This window comes from Bidens hawaiensis, unplaced genomic scaffold (genome assembly GCF_021521415.1).
Source record: "Bidens hawaiensis isolate Kalapana, Puna unplaced genomic scaffold, B.hawaiensis_p1.1 tig00002123_1, whole genome shotgun sequence".
Taxonomy (NCBI): domain Eukaryota; kingdom Viridiplantae; phylum Streptophyta; class Magnoliopsida; order Asterales; family Asteraceae; genus Bidens; species Bidens hawaiensis.
The window spans coordinates 1,931,837-1,953,302 of record NW_027491112.1 but is presented as its reverse complement, the minus strand read 5'-3'; the positions used below and the strand labels follow the sequence as shown (position 1 = coordinate 1,953,302).

The window sequence follows — 21,466 nt, the reverse complement described above, 5'->3', positions numbered from 1 at the left end:
AAGAACCGGCTAGATTAACCGGCTCGTGATTTGAAAGACATCTTTGAGCTATACAAATTCATCTCCATTTCAAACAGTAGGAAAAGGATGTTCCATTAGTGTTGGTTACTTATTGGTGCATTTGGCAAGCTAGGAAAATGAGAAATTTAGCTTCCTTTTGGTTGAAGGCTCGGTCGAGAAAGTTAGGGGTTGAGTGGAGAAAATGGTTGGAGTTCGATGTATAAGTTTGCTTTGTTGTTTTGTGTTGTTTGTATCGTGTCTCGTCCCTTGCTAGTTGCTGGATAGTGGGGTCACTTTTATTTTTAATGAAAATTGTCGTTAAAAAAATAAAAATATATTAACCGGCTCATGGAACTGAGTTATAGCTTGTGAACGTTTAAAAATGTGGCTAAACTTAAACGAGTCGAATGAGTTTATCTTGGTTTGAACCTAGCTTATTTATAAATGACAATTGTCAAGCAAATAAGCTTCGAGTGAGTTATGAGTCACGGTCTTTTTAACATCCTTATCATAATGTAATCAAATTAGACCTTTAGTGAAGAAACACTAATCGACCCCGGGCAGATTACGGATAACCTGGGGGTTAAATAGATGTTTCCCACGAGGGGTTAGACCCGGCAAAGATGGTTCTTCTAATAACCTGCAAAACAGACACCGTAAGCTCGTCACTGAGAAGGGGGGGGGGGTTCCTCCTTGTGACCACCCTCCGGCGTGAGAATCAGACTAGATTGCTCTTGAATATAAATGTATATTAAGAGATTGCTAGAGCAGATATAAGGTATAATATGTAATACGAGATAGTATATGATGATAAGATCATACCATTTGGGGTATTTATAGCCGAAGGTAGGTTTCCAAGAAGGTGTAGCCGGCTGAATAATATTCCTGTTCTACCAACTGTGGCCTACACACGTGTCATGCTGGTAGTTGGTGGGTAGGCAGCGGCTGACAGTGACCAGGCCTGCTGTGTACTATTCCTTTTCCACCAACTGCCGGCTATGCACGTGGTATGACAGGAGTTGGTGAGTAGGCAGCGGCTAATAGTGACATACAGTACAAGAGCATGCTGCTCGCCATACTGTTGTCAATGAGCTGTCGTATCTTTGGTCAGATCTTTTGCCCATACCTCGTCAGGTACAGTACAGAAGATCTTCCCGTATCGTACGGACTGGCTTATTTGGGCGGGAGTATTCCCCCTCCCGCCTTTGTGCGGGATTGTTCCCGGCTTTGCTCATTCCTTCAGGTGACAACTGAATTATTGAGAGCTAAGTGCCTTGTGCGTGTAGCCTTGCTGCGCGGGTGGCTTTCCCTGATGGCTTGTATCCCCAGCTGCGGGAACAGGCGGAATACTTCACCATTGGGAGGCATTTCCTGCGGGAACAGCTTGTGTACTGCGCGTAAGGACGTCACGTCTCTGAGCATGGTGGGTCCTGCGGATCCAGTTGGTTTCTGCGCAGACGTCTCTCTTCAAGGTGAGTCATGCGGGTCCAACTGGGCTCTGCTGGGACCTACCTCTTCAAGTCCCCCCAGTCCAATGTTCTTCTCATGAATGTTTAATAAAGCGAGGTGAACTTTTGGACTTAAGTAAAGGGTTTTGAAAAGGGTTTAGTTTTAAGGTTTTCCATGGGGATTCTTCCCACGGAAGTCCTTATGTCACTTGCAGAAATTCCCGACTTTCCTGCTTGATCTTTGGGTATGATGCGGGTAGGTCTGTAACCTCCTCGCAAGTCAGGAGCGTTGAGTCCCACTTGTGTGGATTCTCCATGAGGTTTTGGTAGTTTTGAACATAGTGATCAATTATGTTAAAACCACCAATTCCATCCTGGAGCTTCAAACAATGTAGTTCTCGACGTTCCCGCTATGCGGGGATGTTATTCCCGTTTCCGCAAGCATTGCCCAGAAGATCCTTCTTGGTTTCAATTCTCTGCGGAGCGCTAGGTATGTGAAGGGTTTTGCCTTAACACTGTACCCGCGCTCGTCTTACGGTTACTTTACTTCCAAGGTATTCCTGGCGTCAATTCCCTGCGGGTGCTAAGTATGTGAAGGGTTTTGCCTTAACACTGTACCCGCACCCGTCTTATAGTTACTTGGTTGCCGAGGTATTCTTGGCTTCAATTCCCTGCAGGTGCTAAGTATGTGAAGGGTTTTGCCTTTACACTGTACCCGCACCCGTCTTAGTTACTTGGTTGCCAAGGTAAGGGGTATTTTCCCGCTTACTTTTGAATCTTTTTGAATTTTTTGAAATTCGAAGAGTTTGTGAAAGGATAAGAACAGTCCAAACTGCTGAAACGTCGTGCGACGGTTTCTTCTGACTGTGTCAGGACGTGCAGGAAGTTATGGTGATGTGACAGTACCTGGTCATTCCAGACGCTTTTTCAGGCGCGTGGGCGCGATTTTTCGGGCGCGTGGCCGCGAAATTAATGGCACGCGTCCTTTCAACAGCTGTTGCCAGCTTGCTTTTTGCCACGTGTCATAGTTTCATTGCACCTTCGATTTCTCTCTCTTCCGCATTAAATTCATCGCATTAATTGCGATTAGTATATAAAGGGGGAGAGGGTTCTTTGTAATCCACACTTTCACTTCTCTTCATCTTCAAAACGATTTCCGGCGAATACTCATCTTTTCAATCGAGCATTCTCTTGAAATCGTTTTCTTCTTTCATATCTGCAAGATGTCGTCTCACGATCTTGAGGCTACAGCCCAGGAGGCTGGGGTGTACGCCGATGACAAGAGTACTGCTGGCGAGTGCCAGTGTGCTCTGCCTGTCGATCTATATCAGTACATCGTCAGGAAGTTCATGCTCGAGTCTCTCGAGCCTGAGTTTCCTGAACCCCATCAGACGGTGTATGATGCCCCCAGAGGCAAGATCGGGGTATATGCTGCATTCTTTGTCTATGGGAATCTTAGGTTCCCGTTGACAAAGTTTGTGTACCGTGTCCTAGAGAGGCACGGTGTACACCTGACCGAGGTGCACCCGATGGCGATCGCGAAGATTCGTCACTTCGAGTGGGTGTGCCGGATTCTGGGCATTGATCCCTTTGTCGACCGCCTGATGACCTTCTACACTTGGAGGTGCATCCAGGGGTGGTATACCCTGATAACCCGGATCAAGGGTTTGAAGATTTGCGTAACCGAGCGCAGTCTTCGTTCATGGAAGCGGGAGTTCTTTTTCATCTCCGCTCGCGCCATCCCCCTTGCCATGAAGTTCAAGAATGGGCAAGCACTTCCCAGCCTTCACGCCTCCAACTACCAGGAGGCGGAATGGTTCTCGAAGATATCCCGAGTCCAATCTCCAGTTTACCGCTTTGCGGAGTCCGGGATGGTGATGCTCGAGATGAGCCGGGTATGGAAGGATGCGGATGCGCAAAAGATCCCGATCGTCCTCGAATACGGTTTGAACTCTGTTCCTTACGGTATGCTCTGTTTACTTTGTTTATATAGGTTTGTCTTCTAACTACTTCTTTTATTTCAGAGGGGAACGACTTGCAGTCGCTCCTGTATCCGCGGGAGGCTGACAGTCCCGCTCGGATGGGTACTCGTGCTCTAGATGAGAACGAGTTGCCCATCCTAGAACAAACGGCGGATCGGTTCGTGGAGGTCTACCCGCTAGGCCACGAGATCCTGAGAGCCAGGCGGCCAGGTAAGGCGTTATTCAACCCTCGACCCCTCAATGCTGAAACCTCTGCTGGCATTCCTCTAATCTTATGTTCTGATGAGGAATCCGCAGATGGTCCTCCGTTGGTGCGGAAGAAGAAGGCTGCCGGCGGGAAGGGGAAGGAGAAGGTGGCCTCCACTGCCGATCCGGTGCCTCGGTCTGACTCAGAGGCCGAGAGCGAGGAGGTGGCGGGGAACCCCGGTGGTGATAAGACCACCGCTCCGGAGGCTGCGACGACTGTCACCTCCGGAGAGCCCAGGATGACAACGGTGAGCGGCGTGAAGAGGCCGGCTCCATCGGGTTCATCCCCGCCTGTCCGCACTTTTAGGCTCAAGAAAACCCGTAAGTACAAACTTTATTTTTAACTTCATGGCTTTCCATCATTAATACTTATCTTCTTTGCGCAGGCGTGGATGTTGACGCATTCCAAGGTGGAGCAGGGAAGAGTACCCCCCCGCCCATGACGGTAGGCTTGGTCAGCCTACCTGAGGCAACGACCCAGGCGGCTGCGCCTGCTTCCGCTGGTTCAGTTGCTCATTCCATTGAGCCAACTGTTCCAGCTGTGATGACATCACCGCCGGCTGTCAGTGCCATTTTTACCGCATCTTTCACTGAGCCGGCGGTTACTTTTGCTGCGGATTCCGCAGCGGCGACCGCGGCTGCCGCGGCGGCCTTCACCATGCCTCCTCCATCATCGGCAACGACGGCCGATCCTTCAGGTATGCATGGGGCTTCTCGCCAACCTCTGCCTCCTTCCCATCTACCTGACCTCTTGGACGGATTTCCCTTGGGTTCAGGTGATGGGTTTGGCGGCTATCGGCCTGTTATTGACCCTACAGGTGCGTAGGGTTCTTTTGGCCTATTTTTTTTTTTTTTTTATATATATCTTTTCCTAACTGCTTTTTGTTTTTTGCAGTGTCGGATTCCAATGAAGTGTATGTTCCACGATGGAACATCCACCGAGGAACAACCCTTCGCACACCTGTGGAGTGCGTGGAGTGGGCTCGTCACGCAGCTCCCAGTGGTGCGTTGGGGGAAGCCATGGCTAGCTACCAGGAGGGTAGGCTAACCAATGAGCTTCGGGTTCTCCTGGCCCGGATGCAGCCGCGCGTCGAGCTGCTTTGTCGTGAAAACGACAAGTTAAAAGCAGCTTGCATTCAAGAAGTAGCTCAGGCGCGGGCTGTCCGGGAGGAGAATAGGAGGCTCTCCGCCGCGGCCGCGGAGAAGGAGAAGGCGTTCAAGGCCCTTGAAGTTGAGGTTCAGGCCCGTCTCGAGGCCCGTTCCAAGGCTGCCCAAGCTGTTAATGAACAGCTTCGGCTGGCTAAGGAAACTGCTAGGAACGCAACTGAAAGGGCCACCAAGGCTGAAGCTGTTGCTGAGCCTCTACGCGTGGAGAATGAGGAGCTTAAAGCCAAATTAGAGGCTCTCCAGCAGGCTCATGATGCCTTGGCGATGGAAGACGCCAAAAAGCTCCAAGAGATCTTGGACCAGAGGGGGGTGCTTGACTACACTGAGCGGAAGCTAAAGGGCGTCGAAGAGGCTGCGGCTAAAGAAGTGTTGCTTGCCAACCTCAACAAAAGTGAAGCCGAACGCGCCCGTAACGAAGCTCAAGCTGCCCTCCAGGAGGCTCTGGTTGCCAAGGAATGGCTTCTTCGAGAAGCGTTGTCTCAGGTATGTTTAGCTTCATGTCTTCACGCTTTTCTTTATAAATAGAAAAGGTTTTGATACTTGTATTCTCTTGTAGGTTGTGCATCGGGTCTTCGCGGATACGTCTTATGACGATGCTATGAGCGCAGCCCTCAACGCTTCTCATGAGGATGGGGAAAAGGCCGGCTTCCTGCTTGGTCTAGGGTTCGTTGAGAAAGGCATCCCGCCTTCCAACTTCCCTTTATTTGATGTGGATACTGAAGCTGTTTACGACCAAGCAGTGAATCAGTATGCCGCCTTCCCGCATCCGGTGGTGGAGAAGGTGAACGAAGTTGCTGCTGCTGATGATGGGTTAGCTATCCTTAAAGCTTTCCTTGAACCGCCACGCTCTACTGATGGTGCTGGTCCAAGTGGAAGTGGCCCTGAAGCTTGATCTGAAGATCCCTTCCCACTGCTAGGATAGATTTAGCTTATATAGATTTATATTCTTGTAGGCGGGTAGTTACCCGGCCATTCTTGTAATGAATATTATGAAATATAAATCTTTGTGCGGGTAAGACCGCTATTTTCACTGGATTCCTTGCTTTATAAACGTTATATGTCTTGCATACTTTTGTTTAAATTAGCAATTTTCCAAGTGTTTAGAATAAGTTAACCTTTGAACGTGGTAGATAATAGGTTGAAGTTTTGCTTCCTCTTTCGTGATTGTGCGGGTAGGACCGTCACTTGCACTTAGTAGGATGGCTAAACTTTACCTACATCTGACCTGCGTGGAGGTTTTCCTCATCTTTTTAGAAATTTCTAAGTGTTTAGGATAAGTTAACCTTTGAACGTGGTAGATAATAGGTTGAAGTTTTGCTTCCTCTTTCGTGATTGTGCGGGTAGGACCGTCACTTGCACTTAGTAGGATGGCTAAACTTTACCTACATCTGACCTGCGTGGAGGTTTTCCTCATCCTGTTAGAAATTTTTTATAAGTATTTTGAATAAGTTAACCGTTCGACGCGCGGTTGTCAATAGGTTCGGTTTCCTCTCATGATTTGTGCGGTTAGGACCGGCACTTTCATTTAGTTGGATGACCAAAGTTTACCTATGACTGACCTGCGTGAAGGTTTGCCGTTTTTTGGGTTTATGCGGGTTTTGCCGCCTTCCCCACGCGACGACTTTCACACTTATGTATGCGGTGAAAACCGGCATCAGTGTTGAATAAATTAACCGTTCGACGCGCGGTTGTTAATAGGTTAGTGTTCAGTTTCCTCTATCATGATTCATGCGGATAGACCGGCACTTTCATTTAGTGGGATGACTGAACTTTACCTTTAACTGACCTGCGTGAAGGTTTGCCATTTTTTGGGTTTATGCGGGTTTTGCCGCCTTCCCCACGCAACGACTTTCACACTTATGTATGCGGTGAAAACCGGCATCAGTGTTGGAAGTTCATAAAAGTATAAATGTAAAATCATCAGCGTCGATGTTCTAAGGAGAATCATTTCCATTAGAAGTGGCTCTGGGCCTTTTCTTTACAAATTTGGAATTGATCTACATGCAAACTGTGTAATTGAGCTCCCTTCCATGTTGTTGGGATGGGAGTGCCATCGAGCCGATATGCACCTGGTTCGGGATCTCGTTGTTTACGCAGTATGTAGTCTACATTGAAGCTGTAATTTTATTCGTGTTTTCCCCAACTGGGGTTCTACACGCATCAGCCTGCTCAGCGTTCATTGCGCCACGAGGTGCGCGAGCGTCCCATCTCTGACAAATGCTTCGACCATGTCCTTAACGTCTGTGCATTCTTCAGTGTTGTGGCCTTTTGTCCTGTGAAAGTCACAGTATTTGCTCCGATCAGCATTGTGACGATGTCGGATTATTGGAGCCTTTGGCCATGGGAGCTCCTCAGTGGCGAATATCTCGGTGACGCTTTTGGTGAGTGGCGTCCATCTGGAGTTCTGGTTCGACCGTACGTTATCCCTTCCGCCTAACCGATGTTGCAAGCCGGATGAGGTGTCAAAGTTTACCCTTGACTGCCAAATGCCTAGCTTCCGCTTTTTGTTTAGTCGGGCGGTAAGGACGTTGTCTTCTCTTGTTTTCTGGGTGTAGAGGTTTGTGCTCTGGGGGAGATCTCTACCCAGTTGCTTCTCCGTTTCCGCAAAGCGTTTAGCTGCTGTCATGATGGCATCCCATGTGGATGGTATGCCATCTTTACCCGTTAAGGTGCGGATGAGCTCTGGGTCGTTCGCGCCCTGGATGAAAGCAGCGCGAACAAGATCTTCGCTAATATTACCCAAACTTAGCTTCTTTGAGTTGAAGCGAGTGATGAAGTTTGGCAAAGATTCATCTTCCTCTCGAATGCATTTGAGGATTGTCCATTGTTCCTCGGTATACTTTCTTTGCTGGCTGAAGTGTTGGCTAAACTTTTGCTGGAAGTCTTCCCAACCGTAGATGTGGTGGACCGGTAGACGATCGAACCACGCTCTAGCAGCCCCAACAAGCGTCATTTGGAACATGTAACACCACGTAGGTTCCGTCCAACTACTGACGGTTGCCCCCGCTATGAACCTGTTCAAATGATCGTCTGGATCAGATATACCATCGTAAGTGCCGATGTTGGACATCTGTTTGGCACTTTTCGGGACGATTGCTTCCGCAATGTCCCTTGCAAATTTGGACGTTCCCGCCTTTGCAGCAGCTGGTGTAAATGTTTTGGAGAAGTCACGTGGATTTCCATCTGTGTTTTTTGGTTTGAAGGCTTCTTCAAAATGCCTTCTCGGTTGGGAGTCCGTTTCCTTACGCTTCCCTTTCGCCCTATGACGAGGGTTTGCGTCACTATCGGATTCCTCCGAATCATTGTCCCAGTACTCTCCGAATTCGTCAGCCTGTTGGACGGAACGCAAGCGTTCGTCCAACTCAGCTTGGAATTCCTTCTGACGTGCCTCCGCCCACGCTTTAACTTGTTCAAGTATTTGGCGGGGGAGTCTCGTCTGTTGTCTTTCCGCCTGGGTATTATTGAATCCCAGGGGATGGTTGTTTACTGCACTTGCCCCAGCTTGGGTAACTGGGGTAGTGTTCGTAAAATTTACTGCACTTGCCCCGGCTTGGGTAACCAGGGTAGTGTTCGTAAAAACTGTGTAGTCGCCGGTATCCCTCCCAGTAGGTGGGGTTGTGGTTACCGGAGTTTCTTTAACCATCTTTCCAGAAGTTTGAAAAAACTGAAAAGAAATGAAGTTCTAGCTTTTGTCCCACGGATGGCGCCAATGAAGAAACACTAATCGACCCCGGGCAGATTACGGATAACCTGGGGGTTAAATAGATGTTTCCCACGAGGGGTTAGACCCGGCAAAGATGGTTCTTCTGATAACCTGCAAAACAGACACCGTAAGCTCGTCACTTAGAAGGGGAGGGGTTCCTCCTTGTGACCACCCTCCGGCGTGAGAATCAGACTAGATTGCTCTTGAATATAAATGTATATTAAGAGATTGCTAGAGCAGATATCAGGTATAATATGTAATACGAGATAGTATATGATGATAAGATCATACCATTTGGGGTATTTATAGCCGAAGGTAGGTTTCCAAGAAGGTGTAGCCGGCTGAATAGTATTCCTGTTCTACCAACTGTGGCCTACACACGTGTCATGCTGGTAGTTGGTGGGTAGGCAGCGGCTGACAGTGACCAGGCCTGCTATGTACTATTCCTTTTCCACCAACTGCTGGCTATGCACGTGGTATGACAGGAGTTGGTGAGTAGGTAGCGGCTAATAGTGACATACAGTACAAGAGCATGCTGCTCGCCATACTGTTGTCAATGAACTGTCGTATCTTTGGTCAGATCTTTTGCCCATACCTCGTCAGGTACAGTACAGAAGATCTTCCCGTATCGTACGGACTGGCTTATTTGGGCGGGAGTATTCCCCCTCCCGCCTTTGTGCGGGATTGTTCCCGGCTTTGCTCATTCCTTCAGGTGACAACTGAATTATTGAGAGCTAAGTGCCTTGTGCGTGTAGCCTTGCTGCGCGGGTGGCCTTCCCTGATGGCTTGTATCCGCAGCTGCGGGAACAGGCGGAATACTTCACCATTGGGAGGCATTTCCTGCGGGAACAGCTTATGTACTGCGCGTAAGGACGTCACGTCTCTGAGCATGGTGGGTCCTGCTGATCCAGTTGGTTTCTGCGCAGACGTCTCTCTTGAAGGTGAGTCATGCGGGTCCAACTGGGCTCTGCTGGGACCTACCTCTTCATTTAGTGAAACTAATTATGATATATCATATACAACTATACATATGGTGGGTTAATTAATTAGTATAATCTAATTATAATGCTCGTGAAATTAAGGCTTGGTGGGCTAAGAAGAAGCCGATGAAATTGAAACATGCTATTATTATGTGTAATAATAAATAAGGTGTAGAGCTACAGATAGCTAGGAAAAGTTTAGATATGGCATTTTTAGTAGGGTGTTTAATTGGATGGACCCCTTTAATTATGTTTAGTTATGAAAATCCTATTTCTTATAGCCGTTAATAATTTTGTATTAAAGAGAGATCAAGTAAAAGGAATGGTAAGTACAATCAAAATAACATCATTTTGGCTTTTCTAATATGACAAGATTCGTCCCATCTTTTTATCTGTAAGAACGTATTCGTTTTAATCTCTTCTAGTATCTTTGATATAGACGTCGTTTCGATGTTGGAAACGTTTTAGTTTTAAGCTTTCTATATATACCGGCAAGTGGTAAAAAAGATGGCATGTATAGTCATCCTAAAAAAGATAGCATGTTTTACGTTTGTTTAAAAATATCTAGCAAACCCGCGACTGAACTACCGAAAGGATGTGACAACTTACACCACACATAAATATGAATCCCAATGGACCCTGCGAACTTGCATCATAATGGTAGGTGATCAGTTGTTTCAGTTGAACTTTAAGCCTAATTTTTACATAAATGTACAACTTATAGCAATTCATTACTACGCAATTCGAGACGTAAAGAAAATGTGCAAGCTGACAAATCCTCATGCATCATCTAAATCTTTTTTCTTAAGAGTTCGTTTAAACGATTTTGAAATTGATCACCTTTCACAAGGTGCAAGGTGTTAACTTGTGAGCTTAAACATGACATCAAGAGAAAATTGTTAAATTGTTGATTTGAGTGTTGAGTGGCTGGAGATAGACGAGGTATGATATAAATTAAGATTTGAACCAACTATAATATAAGTTAACTCTGTTTATTTAGCTTAAACATAATTGGAAAAAAAATTTTAAAAATTTAAAACCGAAAACCTTATATGTTTCGATTTAAAACCAAACCGAACATATATTTCAGTTCGGATTCGATCGTTTATGTGTTCCCAAGTAGGGGTGTACACTGACCGAACCGGACCGGATGAGAGCATGTCCGTGTCCGTCCGTTAAGCTTTTGACGGACAAATGGATGGTTCACGAACACTCTACCAAACGAATATTCATGTCCGTGTTCGTCAATTAAGAAATTGAATTTGTCCGTTTGTTAATATTGTAAACGGACGTTAACGGGCACTAATGGACAACCGAACATGCGAACATTAATGGACGGACACTAATGAACAAACATAAATGGTTACATATTAATTCTAAACATAAATCCAAACAACTTCACCTACAAATTTAGAATTACACCATATAATATACAGATATACTTAACACTTAATATATTAACATAAAGTGGATCACTATAGTAATACAAAAGTGTGATTAATAACACTAGAAATTTCACAATTAAATTACAACACTGGATTAGATATAAACACTTACAATATCGGACGAACGTTATCGAAAAGACTTAGCCTGTGTCCGTGTTTGTCCGTTAAGCTTACCGAACGAATTTTTTTGTCCATGTACGGTTCGTTTATAAAATGGACGGGCATAAACGAACTTCTTAATGGCAGGATGCCCTGTTCGCTTACAGCCATATTTCCGAGTATCACTTACAATGTGTTCCCGAGATTCACTTATGGAGAACAAGGAAAAGAGAAAGGAATTGTTTCTTTCTTTCTTTCGTTTAATGAGACTCGGGAACACAAACGTGTTATAGGGTTTTAACATCATTTTGACCCCATAACTCAAAAGTCAAAACCCTTTGACCTAATGGCGACTGCAGCTGCTGCCGCTCGATCAATTTTCCGGTCATCCTCTGTTCGGAGCACGGCGGCTCAAGCATCCTCTCCATTTCGCATCGGTATCCAGCACAACAACTCTCTCTCTAATAGTATCTTCAGGTATCATTATGGGTTTCAATTTAGGAAATTGAAGGTTATAGTTGAAGAATTATATATATATATATATATATATATACATACATACCTGCATTTTACTCGTATCGGATTTGGTTCAAAAATGGTACAACCTGTTGAATAGTTTACCATGCAATTCCATCAACGTAAAAAATAACCTAAAAGTACATTAATAAACATCACACGTGAAACAATGATTCAGTCTGATAGGAAGAAGATTGTACTTTGTATACGAACTTAATCAATTACAAAAGACGTAAAGAAACCAACCTTGGATTTGCAGGATACAAATTTGGTTGATTACTGTGTTTACTCATTTCAAGTTTATCCGTTAGGTTAAAAGTCATTTTTAAAAAATATGGGCCGCAAAAAATTATCAAAAATCTCTTGTTCTAGATTCTAGGAAACCGCCCGAAAAATACCAGTTGCCTTATCAAAATCCAGTATAACCGGTTCAACCGGCCGGTACATACCGGTTTTTAAAACACCGGAGAGAGCTAATGTAATAAGCAATGAAAGGCATTTCACAGTTAATATTATAAGTTAATAAATAGTAACAGTTCATAAAAACATTCAATTTTAGTTTGTTACCATCAGCAAGACCAATCTAAACTTTAACAAGTGACAAATATAAACTTGGAAAAATTCATCGTCTGTTTGAACGATTGCTGATTAAAGTTCTGTCCCTCAGGAGAGACGTTCGAACGTGGCTTCGGGTTCCGGTAAGGACCATTGTCGTGACGGGCTTATTTGAAGCTTTATATTTCCCGGTTTAGTGGCGATAATCCTATGGGATGAATTGAATTCATCAAGCTGAGCGGTATTTCGATTTTTAGAGGGTGGTAGCGAAGGACCAAGTTAATTTGGCTTGATAACCTGGTTCTCCGGTGCTAACTTTGGGAAATTGAAATATTGCTCGGCTTGATAAATTTATCCCATAGGATCATCGCCACTAAACCGGGGGAAAATAAAAATTCAAATAAGGTTTCGCCTCACCCCTAGTCATGACCGTCAGTCCCTTACTGGAACCCAAAGCCACGGTCAAACCTCTCTCCTTAAGGGCTGAACTTCAGTCATTAGTCGTTCAGACATGACATTGAATTTTTCAAAGTTTTTATTTGTTTCTGGTTGAAATGGTTAAGAGATTGTTTTCTGGTATCTGTTATATCTACGTTGCTCTGATACCACAAATGTGGATCGATGGCGTTTGTAAAATGGATGACGAGTTGATTGTTCTGTTAACCCTTTTAGCGCTCTGAAGTTTACAAGGATATAATATTGTTCTGTCATAAACTGTTATGAACTGTTTAGACTCATGTAGGCACAACCTTGCGGCCCGTTTAAGTCCGACAAGAGAATGGATCTATGAAAAATTGGATCTCAAACTCCGTCTGTTTCTTTCGTTCAACGTTTCCAAAGATCCATTCTCTTGTTGGGCTTCTTAAACGGGCCACAAGGTTGGGCCTACGGGAGTCTAAACAGTTCATAACATAATCCTAGATTATTAAACCATCATGTGAAGATTCTGTAAAACAAACAGACATTAAACTAACTGAACTTTATTTATAACTTTTCATTTGCCTGTGTTCAGGTGTCCAGTTGAAGCGAGTGCGTGTTTGGAATCATTGCAACCTTTTCACACAGCCACTGCTTCGGCATTGATGACTTCTATGCTAACCCTTTCTCAACACGGTTATGGTTGGCTTCCTGATGGTAAATACACTTTCCCATAATTAGAATGCATGAAGAACTATGTCTATACTCTATTCGTTTACTTCAGTTTAATGACTTTAAAATGCGTGTTCGTTCAATGTTTGATTTGAGTTTTTTATATTGATTAGGTAACTGACAAACTGTCATACGTCCCTCCTTGATCTTCTTTCATTTAATCTTGAGGTACGTTAGTGTTCGTTAACCAGTGTCAGCAAATCACCAGTGGTCTAATCTTTATATTCAATAAAGCAACGTCTTAGACCTGTTTTTATTATTAAGTTTGGACACCTACGACATTTTTGTATGTTTTGAAATTAGTGCAATGCATGCTTATTAATTCGCGTTGTATCTTGTTTGATCAGCTTGCAATGACGATGTGTAGCAGTTAGAGACTCGCAATAGCAGTTATCGGTAACGCGAGTTGCCAAACTTTTTCAGTTTATTTTGATTAACATTCAATGTGAAGAGGTTATAATCAGGTGGAATGTATTCTCATCACAAACTTGAATAATGATTGGCACCAAAATGAGTGGTTATGCATTTGTTATATATATATACTAGGCTAAATGCCCGTGTGACACACGGACCCGATAAAAATAAATGCGAATACATCAATTTTGAAATTGTAGTATAGTTAATGATATATATGACATAAAATATAACAATAATATTAAAATAGTTATTACAAATTTCTAAACACTTATTTGTATCCAATCCCATTAAGTGATGTCTTTCTTGAAATTCGTCCAGATGTGTGATTTTAGAAAAACTTTTTGAAAGAATGAGTAGTTCTCATCAACTATATGTCAATCCTTTTTATAACATGGATAATAAACTTATTCTAAGGTGTGCGAAAACATCAAAGTAAGTGTCATGTTTAGAGAATCAAGTTTTTAACTATTTTGTTGTAAAATCAAATCTTTATTGTTTGAATAATGAAATCTTAGAAACTATTTAAAAAAGTTAACCATATGAAATATGAAAACATAAATGTTATTTTCTAGTTTTAAAAAGTAGTTTGGATCCGAGTTTTGTAATACATATTAAAAAAATTATTGTTTTATCTTGCTAGAGAACACTAAATGAGGGTGAAAAAAAAGATATGTCTTGTAAATATACGGTATGAAATTCTTCTAAATTGTTTGACTTTTTGTTATGTGTAACCATATGTAACTATTTTAGCTATGTATAAAATCCTATTAACTAATGTATGTGTTTTTAGTAAAAGTGTATGAAAACATACATAACTTTAAACCAAGTATATGTAAAGCCTTTTATAACATGGATAATAAACATATTCTAAGGTATTTGAAGACATCAAAGTACGTGTCATGTTTAGAGAATAAAGTTTATAACTATTTTGTTGTAAATCAAATCTTTATTGTATGAATAATGAAATCTTATCAATTGTTTTGAATTTTGTTATGTGTTACCAAATCTAGCTATTTTAGGTATCTATCCAATCCCATGAAGTGATGTCTTTCTTGAAATTCGTCCAGATGTGTGATTTTAGAAAAACTTTTTGAAAGAATGAGTAGGTCTCATCAACTATATGTCAACCCTTTTTATAACATGGATAATAAACCTATTCTAAGGTGTAACATCCCGAAATTTCTAAAGTAATATTTAATATATTATTTTGTCGGGTGAAATAAACGAGTTAGTGGAACGATAATAATAATAGCAAAATTATGAAGACTTAGTAGGATAATTAGATGGGATTAGATATGGACCAAAAGGAAATATGGGTCTTCGGTCCATGGGCTTAAGGGAGTATAAATACCCCTTAAACCCCAATCCTTTCCATTCCATCCATTTATCCATCCTAATCTCTACACACTCCAAAACACACACAACCCGAACCAAGATCCAAAGGCGAGGACCCGAGCTCGTTGGTGCTAGATCGTCGTGACGAACCAAAGCAACAAGACCAGCTCGTGCTCGTAGTTCGACTCATTTACGGTACGTTTATATCGAGAACTTGTCGTTTAGGTTTGGATTAGTATAGAAATGATAGATCTGTGTTTGTGTGGTAAAAACGAATCCAACAAAGCTAAACTTACTGAAAATGGTTACGATTTGATGGGTTAATCGATTGATAAAAGAACCCGTAACCTATATGCCTAAATCGCACCATTTAAACATCGATGTTAGGTCGATTTGATGGTTGGGGTTTGTAGGCGCTGGTCAGACGATTCCGTGGATACCTAAAAAGAGTTATTTGGTTAAGAAACGAAGACGATTAAAGACGAACAGTAGCTGCAGCCGACAACTTCGCCTGCAAGCTAAGTTCGCCTGATGAACTTCGCCTAAAGGCTAAGTTCGCCTGATGACAACTTCGCCTAAAAGCTAAGTTCGCCTGATGACAACTTCGCCTAAAAGCTAAGTTCGCCTGATGACAACTTCGCCTAGAGTCAAGTTCGATTAGAAAATAAATTAAAAACCTAATGAAAAATGTGTTAAGACAGTTAATGTAAATAAAATTTTTCCAAGCTGACCTGGCAGCTCGACCCCAGCCAGGGGCTCTGCCCCTTGGACCCTGCTAGGGGCTGCCGCCCCTAGACCCCGCTGCCAGGGGCGCTGCCCCCGGACCCCGTTCGTTGTGGGTCATATAAAGATAGAATTACAACATGAGTAGTAGTAGTTAATTGATACGTGTAACTTATACAGTCAGCCGAGCTCAGTTAAAGAAGGGATTTACAACTATCGGAGGAAGAAGCAGAGGAATTACAACATGAGTAGTAGTAGTAGTTAATTGATACGCATAAACTGAAGCATCACCCGGGTCAAATCGAGCCTGCGGCCATCATGGAATACATTCTCGACGGAAGCGATTACGTTAAAGCCGCGCAAAAGGTCCACGAGATGGACCCGTTGCAAAAACCAAAACAGGACCGATACGCGCTCCGAACCTCGCCACAATGGCTCGGCCCGCAAATCGAAGTCATTCGCTCCGCCACGAAAATGATCGAAAGGGAGATTAATTCGGTTAACGACAACCCGTTGATCGATGTTTCGAGGAACAAAGCGTTGCACAGTGGTAACTTTCAAGGAACCCCGATTGGTGTTTCGATGGATAACACGCGTTTGGCGATTGCCGCGATTGGGAAACTCATGTTCGCGCAGTTTTCCGAGCTTGTGAATGATTTCTACAACAACGGGTTGCCTTCGAATCTTTCGGGTGGGCGTAACCCGAGCTTGGATTACGGGTTCAAAGGCGGAGAGATCGCGATGGCTTCGTACTGCTCCGAGCTTCAGTTTTTAGCCAACCCGGTCACGAACCATGTTCAAAGCGCGGAGCAACACAACCAGGATGTGAACTCTTTGGGTTTGATTTCGTCTCGAAAGACAGCCGAGGCGGTCGAGATTTTGAAACTCATGTCGTCGACATACTTGGTCGCGTTATGCCAATCGATCGACTTGAGGCATTTGGAAGAGAACATGAAGTCAAAGGTCAAGAACACCGTGAGCCAAGTGGCGAAAAAGGTCCTAACCATGGGCGTCAACGGCGAGCTCCACCAGTCAAGATTCTGCGAAAAGGACTTGCTTAGTGTGGTTGACCGCAAGTACGTTTTCGCCTACATTGACGACCCGTGCCTCGCCACGTACCCGTTGATGCAAAAACTCCGCCAAGTGCTCGTTGACCACGTTTTAAGCAATGGGGAAACCGAGAAGAACTTAAACACGTCGATCTTCCAAAAGATTGCGGCTTTTGAAGACGAGTTGAAGGCCATTTTGCCTAAAGAAGTGGAAAGTGTGAGAGCCGCGTTTGATAACGGTACATTGGCTATACCGAACAGGATCAAGGCGTGTAGGTCGTACCCGTTGTACCGGTTCGTGAGGGAAGGGCTCGGGGGCGTGTATTTGACGGGCGAGAAGGCGACTTCGCCGGGCGAGGAGTTTGATAAGGTGTTCACAGCCATATCAAAGGGTCAGATTATTGATCCATTGTTGGAATGTGTTCAAGGCTGGAATGGATCCCCATTGCCAATTTGTTAAGTGTTTGATTTCTGATGTTTTTTTTTATTTAAGATTCAAATTTGTATTAATAACTGGTGACATTTCAATGAAGTTTATTCAAGACAAAGCCTTTTTAATAGAATCTCTTCTTAAGCTTGTTTAGAGTTTAATCTTGACAAAAGTATATGTTTGCATAGGAAAGCATAGATATTGCCATGCATAGAGTATATCAAGACATCTAAAATGTTTGAATCCTGTTACAAAGTGCTACAACCCATAACTTTTAAGAAACTTAATATGAATACATGTACATGCTTATATGTGATATGACTAAGGGGCTGTTTGTTTACATCTGAATGGAACCATTCAGATGTAAGCATCTGATTCATTCAGACTTCAGACTATTTGGTTCCAAACAGAAAAACATCTGAATGGTTAAAATTAGGTCTAAATCATTCAGACTTGTTGCTGCTGAATGGGACAGAGGCTCATTCAGATCTGACTCATTCAGATCTGAATGAACCAAACAACCCCTAATATTAATCATATTCTAGCTTAAAGATCGTTTTATTAGGTGGCAAAATGGGTTGGGTTGGGTTGGGTTGGGTCAAACGAGTCATGGATCAAAACGAGTTTGGGTCAGAATGGGTTTGGGCAAGAACGAGTTAATTAAAAAAAAGGTTGTTTTTGTTTGGTTCGGAATAGGTTAGGGTCGGACCGAGTTTTGAGGTTTTTTTTTGAACGAGAATAACGGCGGAAAGATTTTAGTTTTTTATTTATATCTTAAGTTATGATTTTTTTATTATTTTTTTAGGGGTTTTCTATTAAGATAAACAAAACCCTCAAAAAATATTCAAAAACAATAAAAAAAAATTATAACTCAAAATATAAATAAAAAACAAAAAAAAAGTAAAAACACTAAAATGTTTCCTACGTTGTTCTTGTTCCATAAAAAACACCACCGAGAATTGGACCGAAACCGAAAAAACCGACGAAAATGAAACAAAAAGCGAAAACCGAACCACATCAATCGAAATCGAAAAAATTAATCAAAACAAAACTAAAAGAATTCAAACTGAACAAAAACGAGTCCGGGATCGACCAAAAAGAAACAAAAGAAAACAAAACCCAACTCGTCCCGTGTGAAAACTCGTATTGGTTTGAAACCTGAACCGAACCCGTTCCAATCTGAAACTCGTTTCGTGTCGAAACATGTGTTGTACGAAAACCCGTTCCAATCCGAAACCTGCCGCACTTCCTTAGGACACTAACCCACATCGACCCATTTTTTTTGAACTTGTCGACCCATTTTGACCCGAAATTATAAATGATAGAATTTCAAATGACTCATTTTAATTCATTTAGTTAAAATCTTTTACCCAAACTAACTCATTTAATTTTTAAAAAACTTAAATTGACTCATTTGAAGGGTTTGAGTCAAAATTGTCATCCTAGTTTTATATATAACTATATAATGTTTTCATTATTCAACTTGTATAATACACGAACTTTTAACTTTTAACGCAGTTGATTAATAAAAAGTATTTAACTACAATAAATAGAAATAGAATATAGTGGTCATTCCAAACGTATCAATAATTTGTAGGCATTGGGTATCTCATTATTGGCAATTTATGTATTTTGATTGATATAAAAATATGAAGTAAACATGTTTGTCATGTGGCAAATTTTTTAGAATATTTATGACATGTAAGAACTAAAGCCAACATATATTTTTATTAATATTTGTTTAGTGACGTTTCAATCGTTCCGCAACTCTTGTCTTGATGTAAAATGTGACCCAACAATATGCACTTTTCATAAATGGAATCTATCTATTATATGTTCACGTGACATGTTAATTTCTAGCCATTTTCATGATTTTTTCACTTAAATCCCATTAACCCATATACAAAACATGTGGATGCTAACCCGGAACCTAACCCGCAATCTGTTCTTCGACCGGTAATCCTCCGACCATGTTTGTTTCTTCCTTCGCTTTTATCATGTCGCCGTCGACACCCTATGGTTCTAGGCCTTTATTAGAGTTAATCGTTGATATTTTATCTTTTGATTGGTCTGTTCTCTATTATTGATGCAAGGTGTTCTCTACATTGTAGATTTTATGTATTGTTTTGAGTTGTTAGTTTCGTAGATTCCTATTTCTTTCTTTCTTTTTTACTTTTCGGGTTGGATTTTGTTTTTTTGAGAAACTGTGATTACCAGGATCTTATAATTAGTATCGTAAATTGATGATTGTTTTGTGTAATCGTACCAAAAACCATATCAAAATTAGACTTCGAAGAATTAGGTTTGAAATCAAATGTACATGTCCACCATATGTTTGTGTGTGGTGTGCATGTTCGGTTTGAATTTGATTTTGATGTGTGCGTTTACTTTAATTTATTAGTTTGACTAGGGTATAGCCGGTGTTACACACGGGTGGAAAAACATGTCAACAAACATAATAAATTTAAACAACAAATTCATGCATAACTAAGTTATTTAATAAGCGTGACCTTAAATTTAATTTTCATAATCCAAAGAGTTCAGAAGATCATCAAAATTTGACTCGTAGTTCTTACACTCTAACAACCATTTTACTTTCTCGCTAACTTTATTTCCAAATCCAAATGTGTCATTTCTTTTCTAACATTAGCAAGATTCAAGTAATTCAAATCTCTTAAAATAAACATAGATTCTAATATTGATTTAGGATAGTGTTCGTGTTACACGCGGTAAAACATATTTAAAACATAATATATGTGTAACACAATATAAATTTAATAAAATGCAAATGTTGTACTTATAAATAAATGATATATTTCAATATTGCTCAATATTGTGTCCAAATGATAGTATTTGAACTAACAATATATTTGAAACCCGGGTAATATTTAAAACGAAAGTAAGAAATAATTCGTAGTAGTTGTAGAGATTATAATATTGGATTTAAAATTGAAAAAGATTGGAAGATAATTTTGAATTTCGATTTGTTAATATTAAAGTCTATAACTTATTTTTGTAAAGTTCATATAAAGTTGAAAATTATAGTCAAATCATTATTCATTATCATTATTATAAAATAAAGTCTAAATCATATACCAAAGATGCATACAATTACCGAAAAGTTAATTTGAATTTGTAATTTATATATATATATACAATATTGTATATTGTATACAATTACCAAATATATTTTTATAGATATACAATATTGTATATCGTATATATTGTATATGGTCCTTGAGTTATTAACCTTTATAAACACAATTAGATTAAGTTGTTTAAGTGTAACAATATAGTCAAAATTTAAATGTATATAAAATAATATTTTTAGTCAAATCATTATTATTAATATGGACCATTAATTATAAATTAATGGTTAATCATATACCAAAAATGTTTAGAATTACTATATTCAAAGCATTAATCTCCACTGACCTTAAATATGTAAGTTGAAATTTGAGTGCGTGATCAATTTTATAACAATCCATTACATATACTTATTTATGTAAGATATAATATAAATAGAAACGATAATAAAATTTTGAAATTAGAATCTTAAAATTAACAATATATTTCAAACCTGGGTAATATTTAAAACGAAAGTACGAAATAATTCGTAGTAGTTGTAGAGATTATAATATTGGATTTAAAATTGAAATAGATTGGAAGAAAATTTTGAATTTCGATTTGTTAATATTAAAGTCTATAACTTATTTTTGTAAAGTTCATATAAAGGTTGAAAATTATAGTCAAATCATTATCATTATTATATAATAAAGTCTAAATCATATACCAAAGATGCATACAATTACCGTAAAGTTAATTTGAATTTGTAATTTATATATATAGAATATTGTATATTGTATACAATTACCAAAGATATTATATATATATATATATAAATGATCAAATACAATAATCCCTTATCATACAATAGATACGTGAGTTTCTTCACCATCGATTTTCAAAAAACATGCGACCGTTTGATCCTCTGCTCCACTGCTCCATCGATTCAGTACGCCTTCACCGTCGCTGTCCACTGATTGCATCTACCGTCGCGACCGTCGACAGTACCGTCGTGAACACCATCTTCCTCGTCACGCCTTTTTCACAGGTCAGTTGATAAAATTGACCAATTGAAATTGAAATTGTTGAACTAATTGATCAATTAAACTTTGAAATTGGTCCAATTAATCATCAATTTGAAGTTTCAATTAATCAA

The 21,466-nt window shown here is 40.9% G+C and overlaps 2 protein-coding genes across 4 annotated transcripts; both read left to right on the top strand.

Moving 5' to 3' along the window:
* The first annotated feature begins 11,416 nt into the window (after positions 1–11,416).
* Positions 11,417–13,788, top strand: LOC143605461 (protein NUCLEAR FUSION DEFECTIVE 6, mitochondrial-like). 3 transcript variants are annotated; one of them, XM_077081572.1, is made up of 4 exons: positions 11,417–11,547; positions 13,154–13,275; positions 13,404–13,458; positions 13,638–13,682. In XM_077081572.1, exons 1-3 carry the CDS (start codon positions 11,417–11,419, stop codon positions 13,409–13,411), a joined length of 261 nt encoding a protein of 86 aa, XP_076937687.1. In that variant the 3' UTR covers positions 13,412–13,458; positions 13,638–13,682. The 3 variants fall into 3 exon arrangements, with proteins under 3 accessions (XP_076937687.1, XP_076937676.1, XP_076937681.1); XM_077081561.1 differs by lacking the exon at positions 13,404–13,458 and having other exon boundaries at positions 13,638–13,788; XM_077081566.1 differs by lacking the exon at positions 13,638–13,682 and having other exon boundaries at positions 13,404–13,611.
* Positions 13,789–16,041: 2,253 nt separating this feature from the next.
* LOC143607119 (phenylalanine ammonia-lyase 1-like) lies at positions 16,042–17,274 on the top strand. The gene has a single exon (XM_077082678.1). It carries the CDS (start codon positions 16,084–16,086, stop codon positions 17,272–17,274), a length of 1,191 nt encoding a protein of 396 aa, XP_076938793.1. The 5' UTR covers positions 16,042–16,083.
* Positions 17,275–21,466: the final 4,192 nt, after the last annotated feature.